Here is a 24,032-nt window from a genome sequence, read left to right as displayed (position 1 = left end):
CCTCAGTACACTACCAGCAGGAACAGGATGAGGTGAGGTAAAATAGGAGAGAGGAGAGGAGTGCAGTTATCTTCGTTTTTACTTTTATTTCTCATAGGGTGACTGCAGTGGAAGGCAGGATTAGTTAGCATGTTAGGGTGCAAACATTATTTAATGTATAAAGTGAGTTGATCTCAGGGAAGGAAGTCATTTCTAGATAGGTTATTAGATAAACCAGAATCTCATTGCTCAGTGCTATTTGACTCAGGTTAATAACTTTAAAAAAATAAGCTGTTTGTTTTTACTTTTTTAAAAAATTAAATTTATTTACTTACTTATTTTGGCTGCGTTGGGTCTTTGTTGCTGTGCGCGGACAATCTCTAGTTGCGGCGAGCAGGGGCTACTCTTCGTTGTGGTGCACAGGCTTCTCATTGCGGTGGCTTCTCTTGTTGAGGAGCACGGGCTCTAGGCGCATAGGCTTCAGTAGTTGTGGCGCTCGGGCTCAGTAGATGTGGCTCACGGGCTCTAGAGTGCAGGCCCAGTAGTTGTGGTGCACGGGCTTAGTTGCTCTGCGGCATGTGGGATCTTCCCGGACCAGGGCTCGAACCCGTCTCCCCTGCATTGGCAGGCAGATTATTAACCACTGCGCCACCAGGGAAGTCCCTGAGTAGACGTTCTTAACATATGAGTGGTAACATTTCCTTTGTCTCCCACTTCCATGCACTGGGCACAAAGACTCACATTTTCTTGGAAACCTTATGAGCTGTCACTTACTTTCTGGATTTTCCTAATCAGTTAACGTCTTGCTTCTTCCCTGACTTCATTCTTGCTGAAGTTGTCTGTCTCTGGTTTCTATTTCCTTCAATCAAATCTTTTTCTCCAGTTTTAAACCTCTCCCTGGTTACCCACCTTCACTGATGTCATGAAGGTGGCTCCTCCTTCCTCTGACCTTATGGCTTGTCATTCAGTTCTTTACATACTCAAAATACACATTTAATGTAATGAGATCAACAAATTCGCATTGTGAGGAAGTGGTGGCAGAGGTTCGTTATCTTAATAAGAATTTTAGGGTAAGAAAAATAATAGAAGTTGAATAAGTAGTTATACTGCCTTAAAGATCAAACTGTTCAGGGGCTTCCCTCGTGGCGCAGTGGTTGAGAATCTGCCTGCCGATGCAGGGGACACGGGTTCGTGCCCCGGTCCGGGAGGATCCCACATGCTGTGGAGCAGCTGGGCCCGTGAGCCATGGCCACTGAGCCTGCGCGTCCAGAGCCTGTGCTCCGCAACAGGAGAGGCCACAACAGTGAGAGGCCCGCATATCGCAAAAAAAAAAAAAAAAGATCAAACTGTTCTTTTCTGGGTCCTCCCTCTTCTTCTGATTTGTTTACTAATGCCTCTAAATGCCTGTTTTACATTTATAGATTTAGCAAATCTAATAAAAAGGGAATTAGTTAGTATTTAAAAAGCGAATGATAGAGATTCTTCAAACTTGCAGATTTTAAAAATGTGAAAGAAGCTCAAACTATTCTTTTTCTTAGTTCATTGGCTAATTGGTATTTTTGAGACCAATGTATGCTTCTTATTTAGAATCTAATTTATACCAGGTACTTGAGCAGTTTTATGTGTCTGCACCTTTGGGCACCGCTAGCAGATCTCATTCTGTTGTCATCTCTCATTTTTTGCCTCTTTGGAGAACGTTTACTTCCTATACCTTCACTTTCATGTTCTGTCATTGCTAAAATCAGCATCTTTGTTTCTCTTGTTACCTTAACCACTTAACCATAAATGTAGATGGTTAGTAAGGCACAACTGTTTCCACTTCTACAAAAGGACTTAAAAAAAAAAAAACTATGAAAGTTGTTGTATTTTTAGTTTGGAAAATACAGCCATATTCTAACAAATTGAAGGAGGTACAATAAACGTAATTTATCTGAATGTTTGAAGGGATTAGAAAAGATGTGTAACATGGGATATTCACATAGGCTGGATGTGTGGCAATCTTTAGCTAGGAACATCTTCATAATGTAGAGAGGGGAAGAGAAAGGAATTCTGAAATAGGAAGTGGGATGAACATTTTGGTGGCCATACTCAGTTTAGTTTAGAATACTTACAAAATAGGTAATAAAAGATGGGTCAAATTCTCATTTTGGGGTGGCTCGCTGGCTGGGAGAATAGCCTCAGAATGCCTTTACAAGTTCTTATTCTTTATTATTTTTCTTTTTTAGACTTGGGAAACAGATATTAAATTTTAAAGAGACTTGGTGGAAAAGAGATGTCTGTTTCATAGCATCCCTTTCCCTCTCCTTATTCCTGCCCTTGGCTTGGACTCTGTCATGCCCACTTCACTCTACTCTATCTTCATAGGTATGTTGAGATGGTTGACTCAGATGGACCCTCAATACGGGAACCCCAGGAGCATTGATATCATCATGGTTCAATCTTGAAATGTTTTCATTAATAAAATGCTTATCATATCTCATGCAGAAGTCAAAAGTTGCAGTAGTAGTATTTTGTGGCTTCATTCTTACCCTACAGCTGGCTTTCTTATAAGGTTTCAGCTCTAAACTAGCAGAATGAGTGGTGATGGCAGGGTTAATGATTTCTCCCGTACATTAGAAGAGAATGTCAGTCCCTTTTTTGCTGTCTCCTGGTTTAACCTTACCTGTCTCACATTGATAATTTCACCAGTGGAAAGGTAGACTGTTTTTGAGGTTAGGAGTTGGAAAGCAAAATTCTTCTCGGGTGGGAGGCAGTGGTGGAGGATACCACTTCCAGCTCCTTCTGCAGGGGGTCAGCTGTGAAGAGGGCACCACTAGAGGGGGATCTCGAGTAGTCATTTTTTGGCTCCCAACTATAGGCTTAAAAGTTAGACTTTAAAAGATTTTTAGGTTTTATAAATGACTCCCCTAGTAAGAATCTTATCCTGAGAAAATTACAAGGTTTTATTTAGGATTCTGTAGAGACCAAAGCAAAGTTATGAAGCAGGTGAAATTTAGTGCTGGTTTCTTCCCTACTTTTTTCCAGCATCTGTCCTCATTCTTCCAGTCACTTGACAAATGCTTGTTGAGCACTTGCCTTGTGCCAGGCAGTCTGTTGTTTCTGGAAATGTAATGGTGAATAAAACCAGACACAGCCTTTGCTCACCCAAAGCTTACAAACTGTGGCAATGGCTTTGAAACATTTTTGAAAATGACTCACAGTAAGTAATATATTTTACATCCTGAGGTAGTATATGCTTGGTTGTGTGCACACCACACACATATATATACATATGTACTTATAAACATCTTTGTCCTGTAAGATTTCCTACAACTCGGATTTTGCTGATGCATGTCTGTGGTGTGATGTGAGTCTTCCAACTTTGTCTTTTTCAAGATTATTTTGGCAATTCTGTGGCCTTTGCATTTCCGTGTTCATTTTAGAATAAGCTTGTTCATTTCTTTAAAAAAAAATCCGGGGATTTTGATTGGGATTATGTTGAAGCTATAGAGCAATGTCTACAGAGAATTGATAACTTAAAATATTGAGTATTCCAATCTATGAGCATGGTATATTTCTTCATTTTAAAATATCTTATTTATTTATTTATTTATTTATTTTTGGCTGCGTTAGGTCTCTGTTGCTGCGCGCGGGCTTCCTCTAGTTGCGGCGAGCGGGGGCAACTCTTTGCTGCAATACACGGGCTTCTCATTGCAGTGGCTTCTCTTGTTGCGGAGCATGGACTCTAGGCATGTGGGCTTCAGTAGTTGTGGCTCACGGGCTCTAGAGCACAGGCTCAATAGTTGTGGCACACGGGCTTAGTTGCTCCGCGGCATGTGGGATCTTCCTGGACCAGGGCTCGAACCTGTGTCCCCTGCGTTAGCAGGCAGATTCTTAACCACTGCGCCACCAGGGAAGTCCCTAAAGTATCTTCTTTAATTTCTCTCAGTGGTGTTTTGTAGTTTGTAGTGCAGAGGTTTGCCATATTTTTTGATAAATTTATTCCCGTGTATTTTACTGCAAATGGTATTGTATGTTAACATTTAAATTTCCAGTTGATCACTGCTAGTGTATAGAATCAATGGATTTTTTGGATGACCTTTCTGAATTCAATTATTAACTCTTATAACTCCTGGTTATTTGGTAGTTTCTTCAGGATTTTTTGTGAATGTAATCGTATCTGTGAATAAAGACAATTTAACTTTTTCCTTTACAATTCCTATGCCTTCTAGTTCTTTTTCTTGCCTCATTGCATTAGCTAGGATGCAGTACAATGTTGAATAGAGTCATGAGAGTGGATGTCCTTGCCTTGTGTCAAATTTTAGGGGAGAAGTGTTCAGTCTTCCCTAGTTCAGTATGATGTTAACTGTAGGGTGTGTGTGTGTGTGTTTAATGTATTAGTTTCTTTTATTGTGGCAACATATATAATAAAATTTATCATTTTAACTGTACAGTCCAGTGGCATTAAGTACATTGATATTGTTATGCAAACATCACCACTATTCATCTCCAGAACATTTTTATCTTCCCAAACTGAAACTCTGTACCTATTAAACAATAACACCCATTCTATAACCCCCTCCTTCCCAGTCCCTGGCAACCACTGTTCTACTTCTGTCTCTATGAATTTGACGACTCTAGGGACCTCATGTAAGTGGGATCATATAATATTTATCCTTTTGTTTCTGGCTTATTTCACCTAGCATAGTATCTTCAGGATTCATCCATGTTGTAGCATATGTCAGAATTTCTTTCTTTTTTTTCTTTTTTTTTTTCATTCTTTTTTAAGGCTGAATAATATTCCATTATATTGTATATACCAATTTTGTTTATCCCTTCATCTGTCGATGGATGTTTGGGTTGTTTCCATCTTCTGACTTCTGTGAATAATGCTGCTATAAACATTGATGAACAAATATTTGTTTGAATCCCAGCTTTCAATTCTTTTGTGTATATCCAAAAGTGGAATTGCTGGATCATATGGTCATTCTGTGTTTAATTTTTTGAGGAACTGCCATACTGTTTTCCATAGCAGCTGCACAATTTTACATTCCCACCAGTAATATACAAGGGTCCCCATTTTTGCACACCCTTATCAATACATTATTTTTCTGTTTGTTTGTTGTTTTCATAATAGCTATCCTAATGGATGTGAAGTGGTATCTCATTGTAGTTTTGTTTTGCATTTTTCAAATAATTGGTGATATTGAGCATCTTTTCAGTGTAGGTTTTTTGGTATTTGTCCTTTATGAGGTCGAGGAAGTCTGCTTCTTTTCCTAGTTTGCTGAGAGTTTTTATCATGTATGTGTGTTGAATTTTGTCAAAATTTTTTTCAAAGGATTTTTTCAAAGGATTGTGAGGATTATATAATTTTTATATGTTGAATTTTATTTTGACAGGGAGTTAAATAAGTTACTTGCATGCCAGTTTGATTCATTTGAAGTATTTTTTAATTGACAATTTCATTGAGATAATTACAGATTCACATACAGTTATAAGAAGTAATTCAGAGAGATCTGTTTATGCTCATTTCCCCTCTAAGGCAACACTTTGCAAAACTGTAGTAAAAATATCACAACCACGATATTGACATTGATACAATTCACCAATCCTGTTCAGATTTCTCCAGTTTTACTTGTATAGTCATCCCTTGGTATCCACAGGGGATTGGTTCTAGGGGTCCCCAAGGATATCAAAATTTGGTGATATTCAGGTCCCTTATATAAAATGGCCTAGTACAAGGAATACAGTCAGCACTCTGTATCCACGAGTTTCACATCAGCTGTGCTGTACTCATTTATGTGTGTATTTAGCTCTATACACTTTATCACCTCTGTAGGTTCATATATCCATCACCACAGTCAAGATACTGAACAACTGTATCACCACAAGAATCCCTTGTATTGCCCATAATTTTATAACCATACATATCCACCCTCCATTTCTATATCCTGGCAGTCACTAATCTATTCTGCATTTCTAAAATTCTGTCATTTCAAAAATGTTATATAAATGAAAAAGTATGTAACTTTTTAAGATTAGCTTTGTTTTTCTTTTTCCACTCAGTGTAATTCTTTGGAGAGTCATTCAAGTTGTTGTATGTATCAGTATCTCTGGAAATTGTTTATCACACAGTTTCCTAGGGGTTCATAACACAGCTTCCCTTGCCTCACATCATGAAGTATCACCCTACGCATGAGCAGCTATTATTCAGCCAAAGACTCAAGAGTGTCCACCTGTTGGTTTCTGGAGCTCTTTCATTATATAGCTTCCTCCTCTCTGGCACATTGCCTTGCAAATTTCACCTGCGTTTTGGACTCCCATAATCCTGATCTCTCTTAACTCAACTCACTCAGACCTGGGTGTTTAACCTGGATTCACCTTCTCTGTGCAGCAATCTGGAAGGTGCCTCCAAGCTAAAAGTTGGAGTGACATAGGGTTCATCTTCTTAATCCAGTTGTCTGTTGATGGGCACTTGGGTTGCTTCCATGTCTTGGCTATTGTAAATAGTGCTGTTGTGAACATTGGGACGCATGTATCTTTTCAAGTTGGTGTTTTCATTGTTTCCAGATATATACCCAAGAGTGGAATTGCTGGTTCATATGGTAGTTCTATTTTTAGTTTTTTAGGGAGTCTCCATAGTGTTTTCCATAGCAGCTGCACCAATTTACATTCCCACCAACAGTGTATGAGGAAAAGATATAAAGATATATAATGTTAAACTGCCAAGTTCCATGAGGACAGGGATTTTTGTTAGTTTTGTTCACTGCCATTTCCTAATAAGCACCTAGAATAGGTCCTCACACGTGGTAGGCATTCAATGAAAATATGTTGATTAAATAAATAAGAATATTTTATTTATGGTGATTTTGATATTCAGAAGTTTGATTTTTACATATTCTAGTCTATCAGTTTTTTCCTTTATGATTTCTTCTTTTTGCTTTTATTTTCAGAAACTTTTTATATGATGGTTTTGTTACATTTTAAGCACATTTTTGAAGAAGAGCACAATGATTATGTTCAAATATATATTGTTCACATTTTTTGTTAGATAATTCATGACTTCTTTTCTGGATCTATAAGTATACTATGCTTCATGCAGCAGAATTTGAAACTTTATTAATTTACTTCTTTGTGTAAATGTAATGATATAAAATTTGCTGCCACTCACTATATCAAGAGACTTGTACTGAATATTTTTGCAAAAAATTACTTTTCAATCTAAATGGTCTTCTCATTAAAAATCTGTCCGGTGAATTGTATTTTTTTAAAAATTTTATTTATTTATTTGGCTGTGCTGGGTCTGCATTGCAGCCTGCATGTGGGATCTAGTTCCCTGACCGGGGATCAAACCCGGGCCCCTAGCATTGGGAGCACGGAGTCTTAGACACCAGGGAAGTCCTGTGAATTGTATTTTCATATACAAAAAACTTTCTGACAATTCAAATGGCATGGCCCAAAGTCAGCTTATGGAATGGAGGAAAACTCAACAGATTTAAGACTCAAATCTTGCTTCCTGAGCTGCCTTTGAAGTTAGTATAATAATTGCAGCTCCTGCAAGGAGAGCCTGGACGCTTTGGTAAGGTGGTGGTGGAGGAAGCAGTGAGGATGAGAGACAAGACCAGCATCCCCTGGCCTGCCTGCTGGGGAATGCTGGGTGTGAACCAAACTTGACCACTGTCAGTGTCCCCAAAGCTCTGGGCCTTCTGTGAGGGAATAGGCTTCCTGTGCATGCCTTGTGAAATGCTCAGGCTGTTGACTCTTCGATTACTAATGTGATCGTAGTGATTAACAGTTTGAGTGCTGAAAATCAGATAATTTAATTATAAGGGTTAACTGTATCTGAATTTCTTCAAGTAAGCCTCATTTTGAAAGCCAATATTCTTAGCTTTTAAAAAAAGTGTTATAGGACTTCCCTGGTGGCATAGTGGTTAAGAATCCCCCTGCCAGTGCAGGTGACACAGGTTTGAGCCCTGGTGGGGGAAGATCCCACAAGCCATGGAGCAACTAAGCCCATGCACCACAACTACTGAGCCTGCACTCTAGAGCCTGCGAGCCACAACTACTGAGCCCGTGTGCCACAACTACTGAAGCCCATGCACCTAGAGCCTGTGCTCCACGACAAGAGAAGCCACCACAATGAGAAGCCTGCGCACTGCCAGGAAGAGTAGCCCCCGCTCCCCGCAACTGGAGAAAGCCTGCACTCAGCAACGAAGACCCAATGCAGCCAAAAATAAATAAACAAATAAATAAATTTTTTTAAAGTGTTATATAATTGGCAATTCTCCAGCTCTAACATCTATTATTTATTTTCAGTGTTTATGTTAGGTGCTAATCTGTATTTTCTTATTTTTCACTGGTAAATTTTCCTATAGTGCCTAAGACAGTTCCTCATCCTTTGTAATGGCCCAATAAATAATTAATTAATTAAAGTTATTTTATTTATACTGTGCCTTTTGGAAGAGAAACTGAAGAATGAATAATCTGTAAATCTTGCCAGTTTAAAAGCATAGTTCTCTGGAGGAAATAGTCCCTGGAGTGCTAACTAAATGTTGTATTTCCTAAAAACAGGATTTTAACAGAAAAGAATAATATCAACATTTTATTTTTAGGTAGTTTAGCATAAGAAATAAACACTGCTTTTAAAAAAGTTAACATAGTCTTAAGCTTTCCAGTAGCAGAGTGTGGTTTCATTATCCCAAAGTGAATGAACAATCATTAGAGCAATCAGTACATACTGTTTAATAGGTTTTTTTTTTTTTTTAAGGTACAGGGAAAACAATGGTGATGGACATGTTTTATGCTTATGTGGAAATGAAGAGGAAAAAACGGGTTCATTTTCATGGTTTCATGCTAGATGTTCACAAAAGTAAGTTAATGATCTGAAAGAAGTGATTTAAATGGACAAACATTACAAAATAATTTTCCTCACCTTAAAGTTCTTAATCTTTTAAAAAATTAGATTTTTGCTAAAAGTAAGATTTTATTTGGTTTCATTTGTTTTGTGCTATATTGAAGCAATTAGTAATGTGTCCAGAGTTGGTCCTAGAGACAAATTCATTACTTCCAAATCAGAGAACAGAGGTTACTCTATGAAGGTCAGGCATTTTCTCTTTCTACTAAGGATCAATAAGAAATGTTTAAGCCTCACTTGTTTCACAAAGTTATTCTTTTTTTTTTTTTTTTTTTGGCGGTACGTGGGCCTCTCACTGCTGTGGCCTCTCCCGCTGTGGAGCACAGGCTCCGGACGCGCAGGCTCAGCTGCCATGGCTCACGGGCCCAGCCACTCTGCGGCATGTGGGATCTTCCCGGTCCGGGGCACGAACCCGTGTGCCCTGCATCGGCAGGCGGACTCTCAACCACTGCGCCACCAGGGAAGCCCCACAAAGTTATTCTTGATTAGGCCTTTTCCTCTGTGTCACCTTAGCATGTAGGCATTCAGTTTGTTCTTGTATGTATGCTTTATTTCTTTGTCAAGGGTATGTTATTTCATCCTTGCATTGTTTGTTTACTAGCTATACTGTAACCATCTCAGAGCAGGAATATTGTACTTTTCTTAGAATACTTTCAGCATTTAGTAACATAGAGTGAACGAAGTGGGACTGGCTGGAAACAAGGGAACATCCTGATTAGATATGCTAGACATAGAGGGCAGGATCACCTCCTTTGCCTGCATCTCTGAAATCCTCAGGGCTAAGATCCGTGTGTTGATCCATCAGTCACAATCTAATCATCTATTCTATCACTTTGTCATCTCTGAAGTGATTAAAGAGTGGAGATGGAATGACCACAAAGTGTCCTTACAACCATGGGAATATAGTAATATGTGAACAACTTATTTGAGGTAGAGAAACTGCAACCAACGTCAATAGTCATATTTGTTTGTATGTGAAATTTAAACTTCATTTTTATGTTCACACTATGTTTCATTTAGAGATTTTAAAAATATGTTTTAGTTATCTAAAATGTACTGTTAATACAATATTTGATTTGTGTTTAACTTCATCCATTTAAGGAATACACCGCCTTAAACAGAGTTTACCAAAAAGGAAACCAGGATTCATGGCTAAATCATACGATCCAATAGCTCCTATAGCTGAAGAAATCAGTGAAGAAGCATGTCTCTTATGTTTCGATGAATTTCAGGTAAGGTAGAGATGTTTCATAGATGTAGAATGGTATACTGAAGGAAGTATGAGTATTTAAATTCTATTCCTGATTTTATCAGTTTTATAAATTGATTTAATACATTATCTCTTATGACTTTAATTTTATTATCTAGTCCAGGGGTCGGCAAACCACAGCTTGCACAGGGCAAATCTGGCCCATCTGCTTTTGTATGGCCAGTGAGAAGAGGAAGATTTTTATATTTGTAAAAGGTCATTAAAAAAAGAAAAAGAAAATGTAACACACCGTATATGGCTTGCAAAGCCTAAAATATTTACTATTCTGCCTTTTTTTAGGAAGTTTGCCTACCCCTATTTTCTAGTCAATGGATTCACATTTCCCCTACACCACGATGGAGATAATATAATTATTACAAAATAATGTCTTTAAAGATGTTTGACTGTTTTGTAAAAGTGTTATTTAAAAGAAACAGGTGATTCACACATGTCATTTAAGCTTCACCACTTATCTGTGATGAAGGAAGAGAATCGCCCTAGTTGAAATTTCTTTTTCCCCCCTAGTTGAAATTTTAAAGTTTATTCTAGTTTTAGGATTCAAAATTGTGCATTTAAATTGGTAGTACATTATCTCCTGATCTTTATTTCTTATGAGAACAACGCATCAAAGCAAACACCATGTCTTATGCTTATTCTGTATCCTATGTCATGCCCAGTGTTATAATAGTAGTAATTAATAATATAACAGTAACAATAATAATAATAGAAGATACTCTGGGTTAAGAATTACTTTCTCTTTATTTGACTGCTCTTTTTAGTAGTTATGAAATGTAATAGTTGGTTTTTCTCAGATGCTTAGCATAAGAGCAATTGATTATTGGAATGAAAATAGAAAAATCCACAAGGACTGAATATAAGCTTAAAAACAGGGCATCACACCCAAAGCTTTTGAATAAATATTTCTGGGGCTGAGTGCAGAAACTCCTGTCTCGTTGCCTAGAAAGGCCCAGAGAACTTTCAGGAGTAGCAGACTAATATTTGTTGTATGCCTACCCTGAGGCAGGCCCTGAGTGATTCATACGTCTCATCTAAGCCTCACAGTGTATTAGTAATGAAGTGAGGAAGTTGCCCTAGTTGAATTTTAAAGTTTCTTCCAGTTTTAAGATTCTCTGAAATTATGCATTTAAATTGGTAGTGAGTTATCTCCTGTTCTTCTGTGCTTAAAAACCTGGGTTAGTGGGAAGATGATGTGGCCAGGATGCCTTTATCCCAAATGAGGCATGTAGGTCTCCTCTAGCAACTCAATACTCATAGCTAACAGTGGTCTCGATTTATGATAGAGGAGAAAGGAGAATTTTTACCAGGAATGGTGTTATACTGAACCATCTGGGGAGGAGGAATTTTTATTTCTTTCTCCCTTCAATCATATTCAGACATCCTGGCATTCGCACTTTGTATTGTAGAACTACAAAGGTCTTCAAAAGAAAGGCCTATGGAAAAGAGATGTTCCTCTGCTACTCTGAAGGTACACTAAGTACACTGGTGTACTGCAGAAAGAGAAGGGCCTCATTTAGTTCTAAAAATAGCACCAAGTTCGCAGTTATGTGGACTTCAACAACAAAAGTAAGTGTTGAATCAGTGAAGGCCATTTCTCTTGGTTTCTCATTATGAGTCTTTTAACCAAAATATCTCTAAACAAAATTGAATCGACACAGTTAAATTTTTTTTTCCATTTTAGAAACAGAAGTTTTATTGAAACAGGGAAACAAGTGATGTGAACAAAGCACTATTTCTATATGTTACTTGTATTGTGTCAACTTTTTAAAGCAAGATAAACTTATACATGACTCAGTACCTTCTCCTTTTGCCACAGTTATCAGGTATTTGTCACAGTTAATTTTTTTTTCATATGGTTTTTATTCTTCAATTTGTTAATATGGTGTATCACATTGATTTGCGTATATTGAAGAATCCTTGCATCCCTGGGATAAATTCCACTTGAACATGGTGTATGATCCTTTTAATGTGTTGTTTGATTCTGTTTGCTAGTGTTTTGTTGAGGATTTTTGCATCTGTATTCATCAGTGATATTGTCTGTAATTTTCTTTTTTTGTAGTATCTTTGTCTGGTTTTGGTATCAGGGTGATGGTGGCCTCACAGAATGAGTTTGGGAGTATTCCTTCCTCTGCAATTTTTTGGAAGAGTTTGAGAAGGATGGGTGTTAGCTCTTCTCTAAATGTTTGATAGAATTCACCTGTGAAGTTATCTGGTCCTGGACTTTTGTTTGTTGGAAGAGTTTTAATCACAGTTTCAATTTCATTACTTATGATTGGTCTGTTCCTATTTTCTATTTCTTCCTGGTTCAGTCTTGGAAGGTTATACCTTTCTAAGCATTTGTCCATTTCTTCCAAGTTGTCCATTTTATTGGCATAGAGTTGCCTGTAGTAGTCTCTTATGATGCTTTGTATTTCTGTGGTGTCTGTTGTAACTTCTCCTTTTTCATTTCTAATTTTATTGATTTGAGTCCTCTCTTTTTGTTGATGAGTCTGGCTAATGGTTTATCAATTTTGTTTATCTTCTCAAAGAACCAGCTTTTAGTTTTATTGATCTTTGCTATTGTTTTCTTTGTTTCTATTTCATTTATTTCTGCTCTGATCTTTATGTTTTCTTTCCTTCTACTAACTTTGGGTTTTGTTTGTTCTTCTTTCTTTAGTTCCTTTAGGTGTAAGGGTAAATTGTTTATTTGAGATTTTTCTTGTTTCTTGAGGTAAGCTTGTATTGCTATAAACTTCCCTCTTAGGACTGTTTTTGCTGCATCCCATAGGTTTTGGATCATCGTGTTTTCGTTGTCATTTGTCTCTAGGTATTTTTTGATTTCTTCAGTGATCTCGTGGTTATTTAGTAATGTATTGTTTAGCTTGCATGTGTTTGTGTTTTTTACATTTTTTCCCCCTGTAATTGATACCTAGTCTCATAGTGTTGTGGTCAGAAAAGATGCTTGATATGATTTCAATTTTCTTAAATTTATTGAGGCTTGATTTGTAACCCAAGATGTGATCTATCCTGGAGAATGTTCCGTGCGCACTTGAGAAGAAAGTGTAATCTGCTGTTTTTGGATGGAATGTCCTATAAATGTCAATTAAATCTATCTGGTCTGTTGTGTCATTTAAAGCTTGTGTTTCCTTATTAATTTTCTGTTTGGATGATCTGTCCATTGGTATAAGTGAGGTGTTAAAGTCCCCCACTATTAATTGTGTTACTGTCGATTTCCTCTTTTATAGCTGTTAGCAGTTGCCTTATGTATTGAGGTGCTCCTATGTTGGGTACATATATATTTATAACTGTTATATCTTCTTCTTGGATTGATCCCTTGATCATTATGTAGTGTCCTTCCTTGTCTCTTGTAACATTCTTTATTTTAAAGTCTATTTTATCTGATATGAGTATTGCTACTTCAGCTTTCTTTTGATTTCCATTTGCATGGAATATCTTTTTCTATCCCCTCACTTTCAGTCTGTATGTGTCCCTAGGTCTGAAATTGGTCTCTTGTAGATAGCATATATAGGGCTCTTGTTTTTGTATCCATTCAGCAAGCCTGTCTTTTGGTTGGAGCATTTAATCCATTCACATTTAAGGTAATTATCGATATGTATGTTTCTGTTACCATTTTCTTAATTATTATGGGTTTGTTTTTATAGGTTCTTTTCTTCTGTTATGTTTCCCACTTAGAGATGTTCCTTTAGCATTTGTTGTAGAGCTGGTTTGATGGTGCTGAAATCTCTTAGCTTTTGCTTGTCTGTAAAACTTTTGATTTCTCCGTCAAATCTAAATGAGATCCTTGCCGGATAGAGTAATCTTGGTTGTAGGTTCTTCCCTTTCATCACTTTAAATATATCATGCCACTCCCTTCTGGCTTGTAGAGTTTCTACTGAGAAATCAGTTGTTAACCTTATGGGAGTTCCCTTGTATGTTATTTGTCGTTTTTCCCTTGTTGCTTTCAATAATTTTTCCTTGCCTTTAATTTTTGCCAATTTGATTAGTATGTGTCTTGGCATGTTTCTCCTTGGGTTTATCCTGGCTGAAACTCTCTGCGCTTCCTGAACTTGGGTGGCTATTTTCTTTTCCATGTTAGGGAAGTTTTCGACCATAATCTCTTCAAATATTTTCTTGGGTACTTTCTCTCTCTCTTCTCCTTCTGGGACTCCTATAATGCGAATGTTGTTGTGTTTAATGTTGTCCCAGAGGTCTGTTAGACTGTCTTCATTTCTTTTCATTCTTTTTTCTTTATTCTGTTCCGTGGCAGTGAATTCCACCATTCTGTCTTCCAGGTCACTTATCCGTTCTTCTGCCTCAGTTATTCTGCTATTGATTCCTTCTAGTGTATTTTTCATTTCAGTTATTGTATTGTTCACTTCTGTTTGTTTGTTCTTTATTTCTTCTAGGTGTTTGTTCTTTAATTCTCCTAGGTCTTTGTTAAACATTTCTTGCATCTTCTCGATCTTTGCCTCCATTCTTTTCCCAAGGTCCTGGATCATCTTCACTATCATTTTTCTGGAAGGTTGCCTATCTCCACTTCATTTAGTTGTTTTTCTGGGGTTTTATCTTGTTCCTTCATCCATCACAGTTAAATTTTTGATTAAGGGATTGAAATTAAAATTTTAAAAGTATATTAATACCCAACCTTTGTAAAGTAATTCATGGTTTACAAAGTGTTTTTACATCCTTACTTCATTTAATTCTATTAAATAGTTATTATTATTTCCATCATGTATATGAGGAATATAAAGGCATCAGAATTTCTTAGGTATCAGGTAAAACTCATTACCCTTAAATTAAAAAATGTAAATTTTAAAACATTCTGAGAAATATTGGCATGTTTCTGTGACATGAGGACCATTGGCAAGACTGTTTAAGAAGATTAGAAAAAGATAAAAGTATTGTTGTGCAATGCAGATCCTGAGAAGATTTATGGCAAGCAGGGCCAAATTACCCATTAGGCACAATAGGTATGGTGCTGAGGGTCCATGGTAGTTTTAGGGGCCCATGAAAATATTTTAATTTAAATTCTTTTAAAATTTGAAGAAGAAATGAATATGTCAATAATGAATTCAGCCTGTATCTGTCTGCATCTGTACTATATTTGTCTTATACCAACACTGTTATAAAATATAATTTATGTATATATGTATATTTATATATATTTTTTTAAGTAAAATTTTTTTTAATTGAGGAAGGGGCTTCTGAAGGTTAAAGGGCCCATGAAAGTCATAATGCCACCCTGATAGTGAGGTCCTAATAGAAACCTGTCTGGTTGCTCTGGGCATTCTCCATTGAGTTCAGATTTTAGAAGATTGATACATGGTTGGGAAGAAGGAAACAAAAGCAACTATCTATCAGGATGAACCAAATCTTGTAAAAGAAATGTAAGGCAACAAAAAGGATTTTTCAAATTATATATTAAGGATGTGTAAGGGAGATCAAGAGGGAGACAGACCCCTTACTTATAAAATGTTTCTTGCTAACGAAGAGAAGAAAGTGGATGTGATGTCTCTGTTTGTCATCTCCTGCCTTATCCAGAGTTGGTTTGATATTCATTCATTCACTTACTCATTCATCCCAGTTGTCTTAAAGACCTTATTCCATACTACAGAATCCTATCTGTCCCACAGTCAAGTGGATCGTGTCTGGACATCTGATCTATGAGTAGCCAGTCCACAAGCTTGCCAACAACCTTGGACTTGTGTGGTGTGGCCTGGGGGTTGAGCCAGTCATATACTTTTTCTCATGTACTTGAACTAAAAGATGCAGAGGGAAGTGCCCACTTAGTAATGAGACAGGAACAAAGAGACATAGGAAGTAGCTGAATCACATTAGGGGGAGGAATACCAGGGTGCTCCCTAGACAGCTGCAGACCTACCTGTAATTTCATGCCAATCTCCAGTTCCTGTTTCCAGGAGGTGCTTTCAGTGCTGTTCCATCCTGAGGTCTCAAGTATAAACCCCTTATGTTTAGCTGAATCTCCTGTGCCTGTTGCTTGCAAAGAGTCTTGATGAGAAAGGAAGTATTCAATTCATGTTTTGCTCTTATCTTCTGTGTAAAGAAGGATATCCCTATGATCTAGAAAAGATAGAATAAATAGGAGTACTGTCAGGAAATCTCACCTTCCTTAATATAAAATCTGTTACCTCTAATGGAAGGAGGTTTGCCTGATGAACCAAAGCCCAAGAAAAGCAAAGAGATGAGGTATCTACTAGGATGCTTTTGGCTGCAGGTAACAGAAAACCCAACTTAAAAGGGCTTAAACCTGAAGGTGGGATATATTATGCTATATAAGATGGTGTCATTACCCTTGCTCAAACCCCCCTGCTTCCTCTCTAACATTATCTCCTATACTTTCAGATTCACTCAATGCTCCCTACTTTTTCCAATCCTATTTTCTTCATAGATTAGGGAACCGTAGTTAATAGTGGGTGTTATACCAAATGCTTCTTTCTCAGAAGGGCGGTGAAGAAAATATGCACAGAGACAACAGAACAAGACTGAAAAACAAATTGATTGCTTTTATTTGCTCACAAATTTCAGTGTAGTGTTCTAGTATGTTAGAGTTGACCCTCTTCCCTTGAGCAAAGTTGGCCTAAATGTCCTAGAATGAAAAATGTTAATAATCTTGCTGTTTTGTTTCCCCTGAAGTACCAAACTTGAACCTTGGAGCTTACCACTGCATACAAGAAAAGACCAATATTTGCATATACCCTTTGTGGAGAAGAGCCAGGGAAAGCGAGAATCTAAGGGCAAGAATGTGTCCCCTAAGGGCAGAGAGATCACTGAGCAGAGCCTAGATTTCCTAGTTTCAGTATCCTGGACTATCTTTCACTGGTCTTAGAGAAGCTCCTCTAGCACATCAAAACTGGATTAATTGCAAGTCCAGATCTCTACTTGTCCCCCTTTTCTAAAAATCAAAAGGGTAAAATGATACCCCAGAATATTGCTGTACCAGCACTCTGACCCCCAACATCTGTACAATTTAGAACAAATAAGCCAAGCCTTTGCACTTTCTGCATGGAATAACCTCCCCAACATGTCCATCAGGATAATTCTCTTACTTCTTCATATCTTTGCTCAGTTACTTCCTTAACAAGGCCTATACCCTGTTTAAAATTGCAATTTGCCATTGACCCCCACTCTTCTAATAACCCCTTACCCTCCTTTTTTTTCGTAACATATATTGCCTTCTGACATATATTTACTTATTTATTGTGTTTATTGCTTATTATCATTATTTCTCTACAGGAATGTAAACTTGAAGGCAGGAATCTTTGTTTTGCTAATTGACGTATCTGAAATGTCTAGAACAGTGCTTGAGAATGAATTAATGAACAATAATAATGAGTGAACGGATGAATGAATAAATCTTAGTACCAAATGATAACTATTGAAGTAGTCCCCCAACTAAGTCCCACTTCCCTTATACATAACAACCTGCATTTTTTCCTGTCAACATTCTAAATTATCTTCACATTTTTGTCTAATTTAATTGGTGAAAAATGGGATCTCATTGTTTTAATGTATATTTCTTTGAGTAATATTGTTGTTGATTTTTTTCGTATCTATTTGCTTACTGTTAATATCCATCTTTTATGAACTGTTTGATTCAATGCCCGTTTATTTATTAGAAAGCTTTTATTTTATCTATTAGTATATTCTGTAATAATATTACCTACTGTTTACTGAGTGCTTTCTGTGTTCCTAACTACTGTACTATGCTATGTATTATTCCATCTACAGCTAACATTCTGTATAGCTATATGTAAATAATATGGACTTAACCTAGCATACGTAACATATATAGGTAACAGTCATAATTAACATTTCTTGAGGATTTACTGTATGTATCGTAACGATTTTGCAGAGTAGTTATTATTATTGCCTTTATTGGATTGATGAGGGAATTAAAGGTCAGAGAGGTTAAGTGACTTTTCCAAGATCATACAGCTGGTAACTACGTTTGAATCCATCATCAGTGCTCTTATTCACTAGTAGTAAAAGCTATGTTATGTGTTCTCTTTGCTATGTCTTCTATTATGTGTTTAAATATACAGACCTAGAACTGGGTGGGCTTTTAGTAGGTGTTTTAATGATGGAACCTAAAAATTATCCTTAAGCCTATTAAGCCTAGTACGATACATTGCTGATTTACTAGCAAATAATTTTTTAGGCACTTTAATCTTAACGACAGTATGTCTGCAATCACCACTTCACTTTTCAAATTGAATCCTATTAGTGGTCTTGATTTTTAACTAGTTATTATTGGCCATTAGGTGGTGTTAATTAGTATAATATTTATTTTACTAGGGGGATGAATGGGAATTGTTGCTGCTTAAAAACAAGAATATAGTCTTTTCTCTTGAATTTAGGGCATTTTTAAGATTATGTTTTCGTAGCATTCGGATTACATTTGCAGAAGGTATTCCTCATTAGCTTGGTCATCTTTACTAAGTGTAGCATTTCAGTTTTACATGTGATAGATGCAGTATTCTTATCTTGTTTGAGAAATTTGTAGATAGGATGTTTTTATGTGTTTTAATTACTGAAATAAAAGAATAAAGTTTCCTTTAGGGTCTTCATTATATTCTCTTTGAATATTAACATTTCTTATTAAACCATTTGTGATTCTGAAGATAATCAGAATACTGAAGGAGAACAAATTTTTTAAAAATGTTATTTTTTCATGTCTCTTTTTAGGGACACTAGATAGATGTTTTACTAATATTGCCCCCCCCAAAGAAAAAAAGAATTCTGATGAGCAGAATATCATTCAAAATTCTCCTCTGTAAGCTATCAATATCATTTAAAAAATAGTTTTGACCGTTTTTATAAAACAGGAAAGCTATTAAAAACTGCTAATAAAAATAGATGCTTATTTCTGTGCTAATACTAATTACTAATAATGCATGCTTATGTTTGTCACTCATTACATGGCACTGTACCAATCAGTGGATGACTGAGACTCAAGCACTTACACATGTAAATTAACAGTTAGATTTTTTTTTTCCTTTTTTTCCTTAAGTGAGTCATAATGGAAAGCAACTCTAGGTCATAAAAAATCTTCTCTCTTTAATGCTAATGAAATGTCTCCACTCTCTGTATTAGCAGACTACCCTTAGTGGTAATCTGTAGCCTTCTCTTTTGTTCCTGGTGGTAATGAAATGCTGGGTGCTGAAAAAGCTCGCTCTTCAAGAATGTGTGGCCAATTGTCTTCTGTTCACTTATACTGTAAAATTGCTGTTCCCCAGCAAAGCTGAACAAGTGCAGGGACAAGATCAAAAGAGTATACATTGGCACTCGGCTACACCAAGTGACTCCTGCTTTATTAATTAGCCATAGCTTCTCCAAGTTAATTTACTCTGCTAGAGCAAAAACATTCTGTAATACAAAAACAACAAATTATAATTCACCCACAAGTCCTTATTTGCTTTCTTCAACTTTCAGTTTAAACGTTTGTACAGTGTTATAAGCTAAACATCCCTTCACTTTTCTGAACCTTAGGGCACAAAAGCTATTTTTATTTTTTTCAAGAACCTCAGCGAGATAGTCAAATGATCATTTTTATTCTCTAAAATTGGGTGATTTTAATTGATATCATTCTTTTTAAAAGTCAGTGCATTGGGAATCCAATTTAAAAGTGCAGTTGCTTCTAAAATTTGCAAGCTTGTTCTGTCCTCTCATCAGAAATGCCACTGGTGTTTAAGCATTTGAAAAGGGCCTTCTCTGTGAGTGTTTTGGCGGAAGCAAAATTTGACAGTGATCCTAAGCTCCAAATTAAATAATATCAGTACCACTTTCCTTTTCATTTTAATCACCACTTTGTAAGTTCCTGAAGTCTTTTTAATTTAAGGAATCTTCAGTAGTTTTTTAGTTAATGTTTTAAAGTTATAGCCTGAAACAGCAAAAAAAAAAAAAAAAAAAAAAAAAAAAAGATCTGCACATTCCCATATCCTGGTTTGGTTTGGTTTGGTTCAGGTGGAAAGGAAATAATTAAACTTCTGAGTAAGATATCAGCTGAAAGAGAAAAGTGATTTAGACCTCTGTCACCCAGGTTGTTGTTGTTCATAGTGTTATAACCATTTAGTTGGCAACTTTTAGTATTATCATCTAATTTGAAAGAATTCCACTAGTTTCTATGTACTTTAACATGGTTTAAAAATAACAATGTGATATATATTGTGTGATATATTTTGTGAATATAAAATAAGTTTTATTGAGATTATCTTAAATGTGCTGTTAAAGGAAGATCAAAGCATTTTTATATTGGGAGTATCTAAAACCCATGTTATTATATTCTTAGGGGAAGGTGCAATGATTAACATCAATCTTCACTATATATTTATTTTTTGAAGTCAACTTCATACCCTCCTTAATTTCTGTATTTTTGGGGATTTTTTTTCCAGGAACTCTTTTTTAAATTTTTATTTTAATTTTTTTTTCACATCTCTATTGGAATATAAATGCTTTACAATGTTGTGTTAGTTTCTGCTGTACAACAAAGTGAATCAGCTATATGCATACATATATCCCCATATCCCCTCCCTCTTGAGCCTCTCTCTATTTTCGGGGATTTTAAAAAGCTTTTCAAAAAGTTACCATTAAGCTTACTTGCTAATTGTGGATTTTTAAAAATAATTTTAGAAAAGATCAGTGGTTATGTGTATCTCTGTAACTTAGATGAAATAGCTTTATCTGCATTATGCATTTCTGGTTTTGTCAGAAGCTTTTTTTTTTTTTTAAAGCACTGTGTTAACCATTCTTGTAAGGTTTTTTTTTTTTTTTGGTAGAAGGAATATTTGTGTTTGGGAAGGTTAGCAGAGGCTGGCTGTGCTGGAAGTGACTGCAGTGCCTTTTGATTATTCATGGACAGTAATAGAAGGCACTTAAAAAGAACAATGAAATTGCTTATTTTTGTGATGGGCCATCTGTTGAATTGTTTTGTGCAACAATTGCACAATAGTATCTATGTCATATCATTCTATTTTCAACAGCAGCTGATTATGTCTCACTGGCTACTTGTCCTTATTTCTAAAGTCCCATGACCATTTAAAGTCACCTTTTCAGGGACCTTTGCCAGAAAGGTATTAGAAATCTCAAATAGCCTGTGTATTTTTTTTTTTTTTCTTTTTTTCTCTCTCTTCTTTATTCGGAGAGGGAGGCTGTGATGGGAGTAGGAGGGGGGAGTTAGTCATGTTAGTTCTAATTAGTTAGACTTCCTAGATGTTTAGGACAATTATCTGTGCTTTCCACCTGTAGTTCTATAAAATAAATTAACAGAATCATTTGATAATTTGCATAGAAATATTAGGCTTGCAAAAAAGAAGAGTCAAGTTTAAAGACTGCAGCCTTTCATGCTTTTAATTATCTACTCTTTTCTTCAAGATAATTAGAATTTTTCTCTTGGAATTCACTTCTATCTTTAAAAAAAAAAGGATGAGCCATTAGCAAATTTTTTAGAGCAGAAGTGAAATTAAAATAAAACAAATGTATTGCTGTCCATAGGTCACTGACATTGCTGATGCCATGATTCTGAAACAGCTTTTTGAAAATCTGTTCAAAAACGGGGTCGTCGTTGTGGCAACATCCAACAGGCCACCGGAAGGTAAAAACAAACACTGTGCTGTAGCGTCTTATCCAATTAGGTAGAAACGAACAAGCTTTTAAAAATTCACAATTTTGGACTCATTTTATTGTGTTAATAAATCTGATTACTTTGCTTTATCCTAAGTTTTATAACTAACTTAATCTGAAAAATCAGTCGGTATTTGTATAATATTTGAAAAATCTTTCCTAAATCCACGCGATCTCCCGCGTTTGATGCACTTGCAGTTTTTCCCTGAGCATTAGGTATGCCATGTGTGCATATCAAAAAAATACAGGCCTCTGTAACTGCATTTTATGGGCCATAAAAGAAACTCAATGAAATGAAAGAAAAAGTTCCTAATTGAATCTTGGAAGAAGACTTAAAGCTTTCCTGCATAAGTGGTTTCTGATACTTCATTTATCATTTCTGAAAAAGCACTTGTGGCTTATTAGGACATTATTTAAGAATTAAAATACAATAATATATAGGTAAAAACAAGTTTAGGGCTTCCCTGGTGGCGCAGTGGTTGAGAGTCCGCCTGCCGATGCAGGGGATACGGGTTCGTGCCCCGATCCGGGAAGATCCCACATGCCGCGGAGAGGCTGGGCCCGTGAGCCATGGCCACTGAGCCTGCGCGTCCGGAGCCTGTGCTCCGCAACGGGAGAGGCCACAACAGTGAGAGGCCCGCATACCGCAAAAAAAAAATTAAAAAACAAAACAAAACAAAAAAAAAAACAAGTTTAAATTTTGTGTCTTTCAGCCCATCATGTGGTCAGTTGAAGGCTGAAGGAACCAAAAATAATATTTTATGCATTCTTAATATTAACATCTGACTGGAATGGTATTCTGCCAGATACCTGCATGGCTAAGTTCTTACCTCTTTCAGGTCTTTGCTGAAAGGTTACTTTGCCAATGAAGCCTAGACTCATCTCCCATTTAAATCTACAACCCATGCTCTTTTTTCCTGGCACCACTTCTTTTTACCTGCTCTATTTTTTTCACATAGCACTTATGGAGCCACCATGTAGTTTACTTATTTACTATATATATAGTTTATTATCTGTCCTCTGCCAGGATGCAAAAGCTTCAGGGGGGCAGCAACTTTTATCTCTTCTGTTCACAGATATACATATTTTAAGTACCTGAAACAGTGCCTTGCACAGGGATGGATCTCAGTAAATAGTCTTAGAATGAATGTTGAATAAATGTGTGCTCTTAAAGAATCTGTCTGGCTGCAGTACTGAGAATAGATTGTGGGGATGAGGTTTCAAGGTTGGAAGTAGGGAGACCATTTAGGAGATGACTGTAACAATCCCGAGGGGACATGATGGAGCAGTGCAGGTGGTAGCAGTGGTCAGATTTTGTAGACAGAGTCAAAAGGATTTACTGATGGACTGAATATGGGGTATGGAAATAAAAAAGATCAAGAATGACTCAAAGATTTTGGCCTGAGCAATTGGAAGGGTAAAATTGCTGTTTACTGAGATGGGGAAGACTATAGAAAAAGCTAATTTGGGTAGGGAAGTAGGGTTTCTACGATTATGAGGCTGATGATGCATTTAAGAGTTTGGATTTCAGTGGAAAGGTTTGGACTGGAGATATAAATTTGGGAGTCATCAGTCCTAAAGGAAGCTGGTAAGAGCAGCCAGTGAGTAGGAGGAGAGCCAAGAGAATGTCAAGCAAGGAAAAGGAAAGTGGTTCAAAAACGATGGATGATCACCTTTGTTAAATGCTGCTAGGAGGTGAAAAATGAGGTTGAGAATTGACCACTGGAATTGGTAACATGGAGTTTATAACTGAACCTGAAAAGAGCAATGTAATAGTGTGAGTTTTTACTTTTTAAATTAAGTCATGTCACATTAATGACTTATAATGAATTTGTAATCTACTAATATGCCCAGATATTACTATGTGAGCTGTTGTCAAACTAGGTCTCTCTCTTTCTCTCTCTCTCTCTCTCTATATATATATATTGTGTGTGTGTGTGTGTGTGTGTGTGTGTGTGGTATGTGGGCCTCTCACTGTTGTGGCCTCTCCTGTTGTGGAGCACAGGCTCCGGACGTGCAGGCTCAGCGGCCGTGGCTCACGGGCTGAGCCGCTCCGTGGCATGTGGGATCCTCCCGGACCGGGGCACGAACCCGTATCCCCTGCATCGGCAGGCGGACTCTCAACCACTGCGCCACCAGGGAAGCCCTCTTTCTATATTTTTGTAGTTGATCTCTTTTTTCTTCCTATTACATTTCAGCTTATTAGTTTGTCTACATTGTTCCATATTATTGATTTATGTTGATATTTTTTGAAGTATGATTCTAATAAATTTT

General features: G+C 36.6%; 1 protein-coding gene across 2 annotated transcripts in view; it reads left to right on the top strand.

Moving 5' to 3' along the window:
• The window catches only part of AFG1L (AFG1 like ATPase), a 232,887-nt gene that overhangs the window by 75,852 nt on the left and 133,003 nt on the right, over positions 1 to 24,032 (top strand). For both annotated transcript variants that reach the window (XM_060115134.1, XM_060115133.1), the window contains exons 4-6: positions 8,726 to 8,827; positions 9,974 to 10,104; positions 21,630 to 21,729. In XM_060115134.1, the coding sequence (XP_059971117.1) occupies positions 8,726 to 8,827; positions 9,974 to 10,104; positions 21,630 to 21,729 (333 nt within the window). The remainder of the gene's footprint in view (positions 1 to 8,725; positions 8,828 to 9,973; positions 10,105 to 21,629; positions 21,730 to 24,032) is intronic.

Source organism: Mesoplodon densirostris, chromosome 12 (genome assembly GCF_025265405.1).
Source record: "Mesoplodon densirostris isolate mMesDen1 chromosome 12, mMesDen1 primary haplotype, whole genome shotgun sequence".
Lineage (NCBI taxonomy): Eukaryota > Metazoa > Chordata > Mammalia > Artiodactyla > Ziphiidae > Mesoplodon > Mesoplodon densirostris.
Note: the sequence above shows the minus strand (reverse complement) of the source record. Positions and strands in the feature narration are given on the sequence as shown.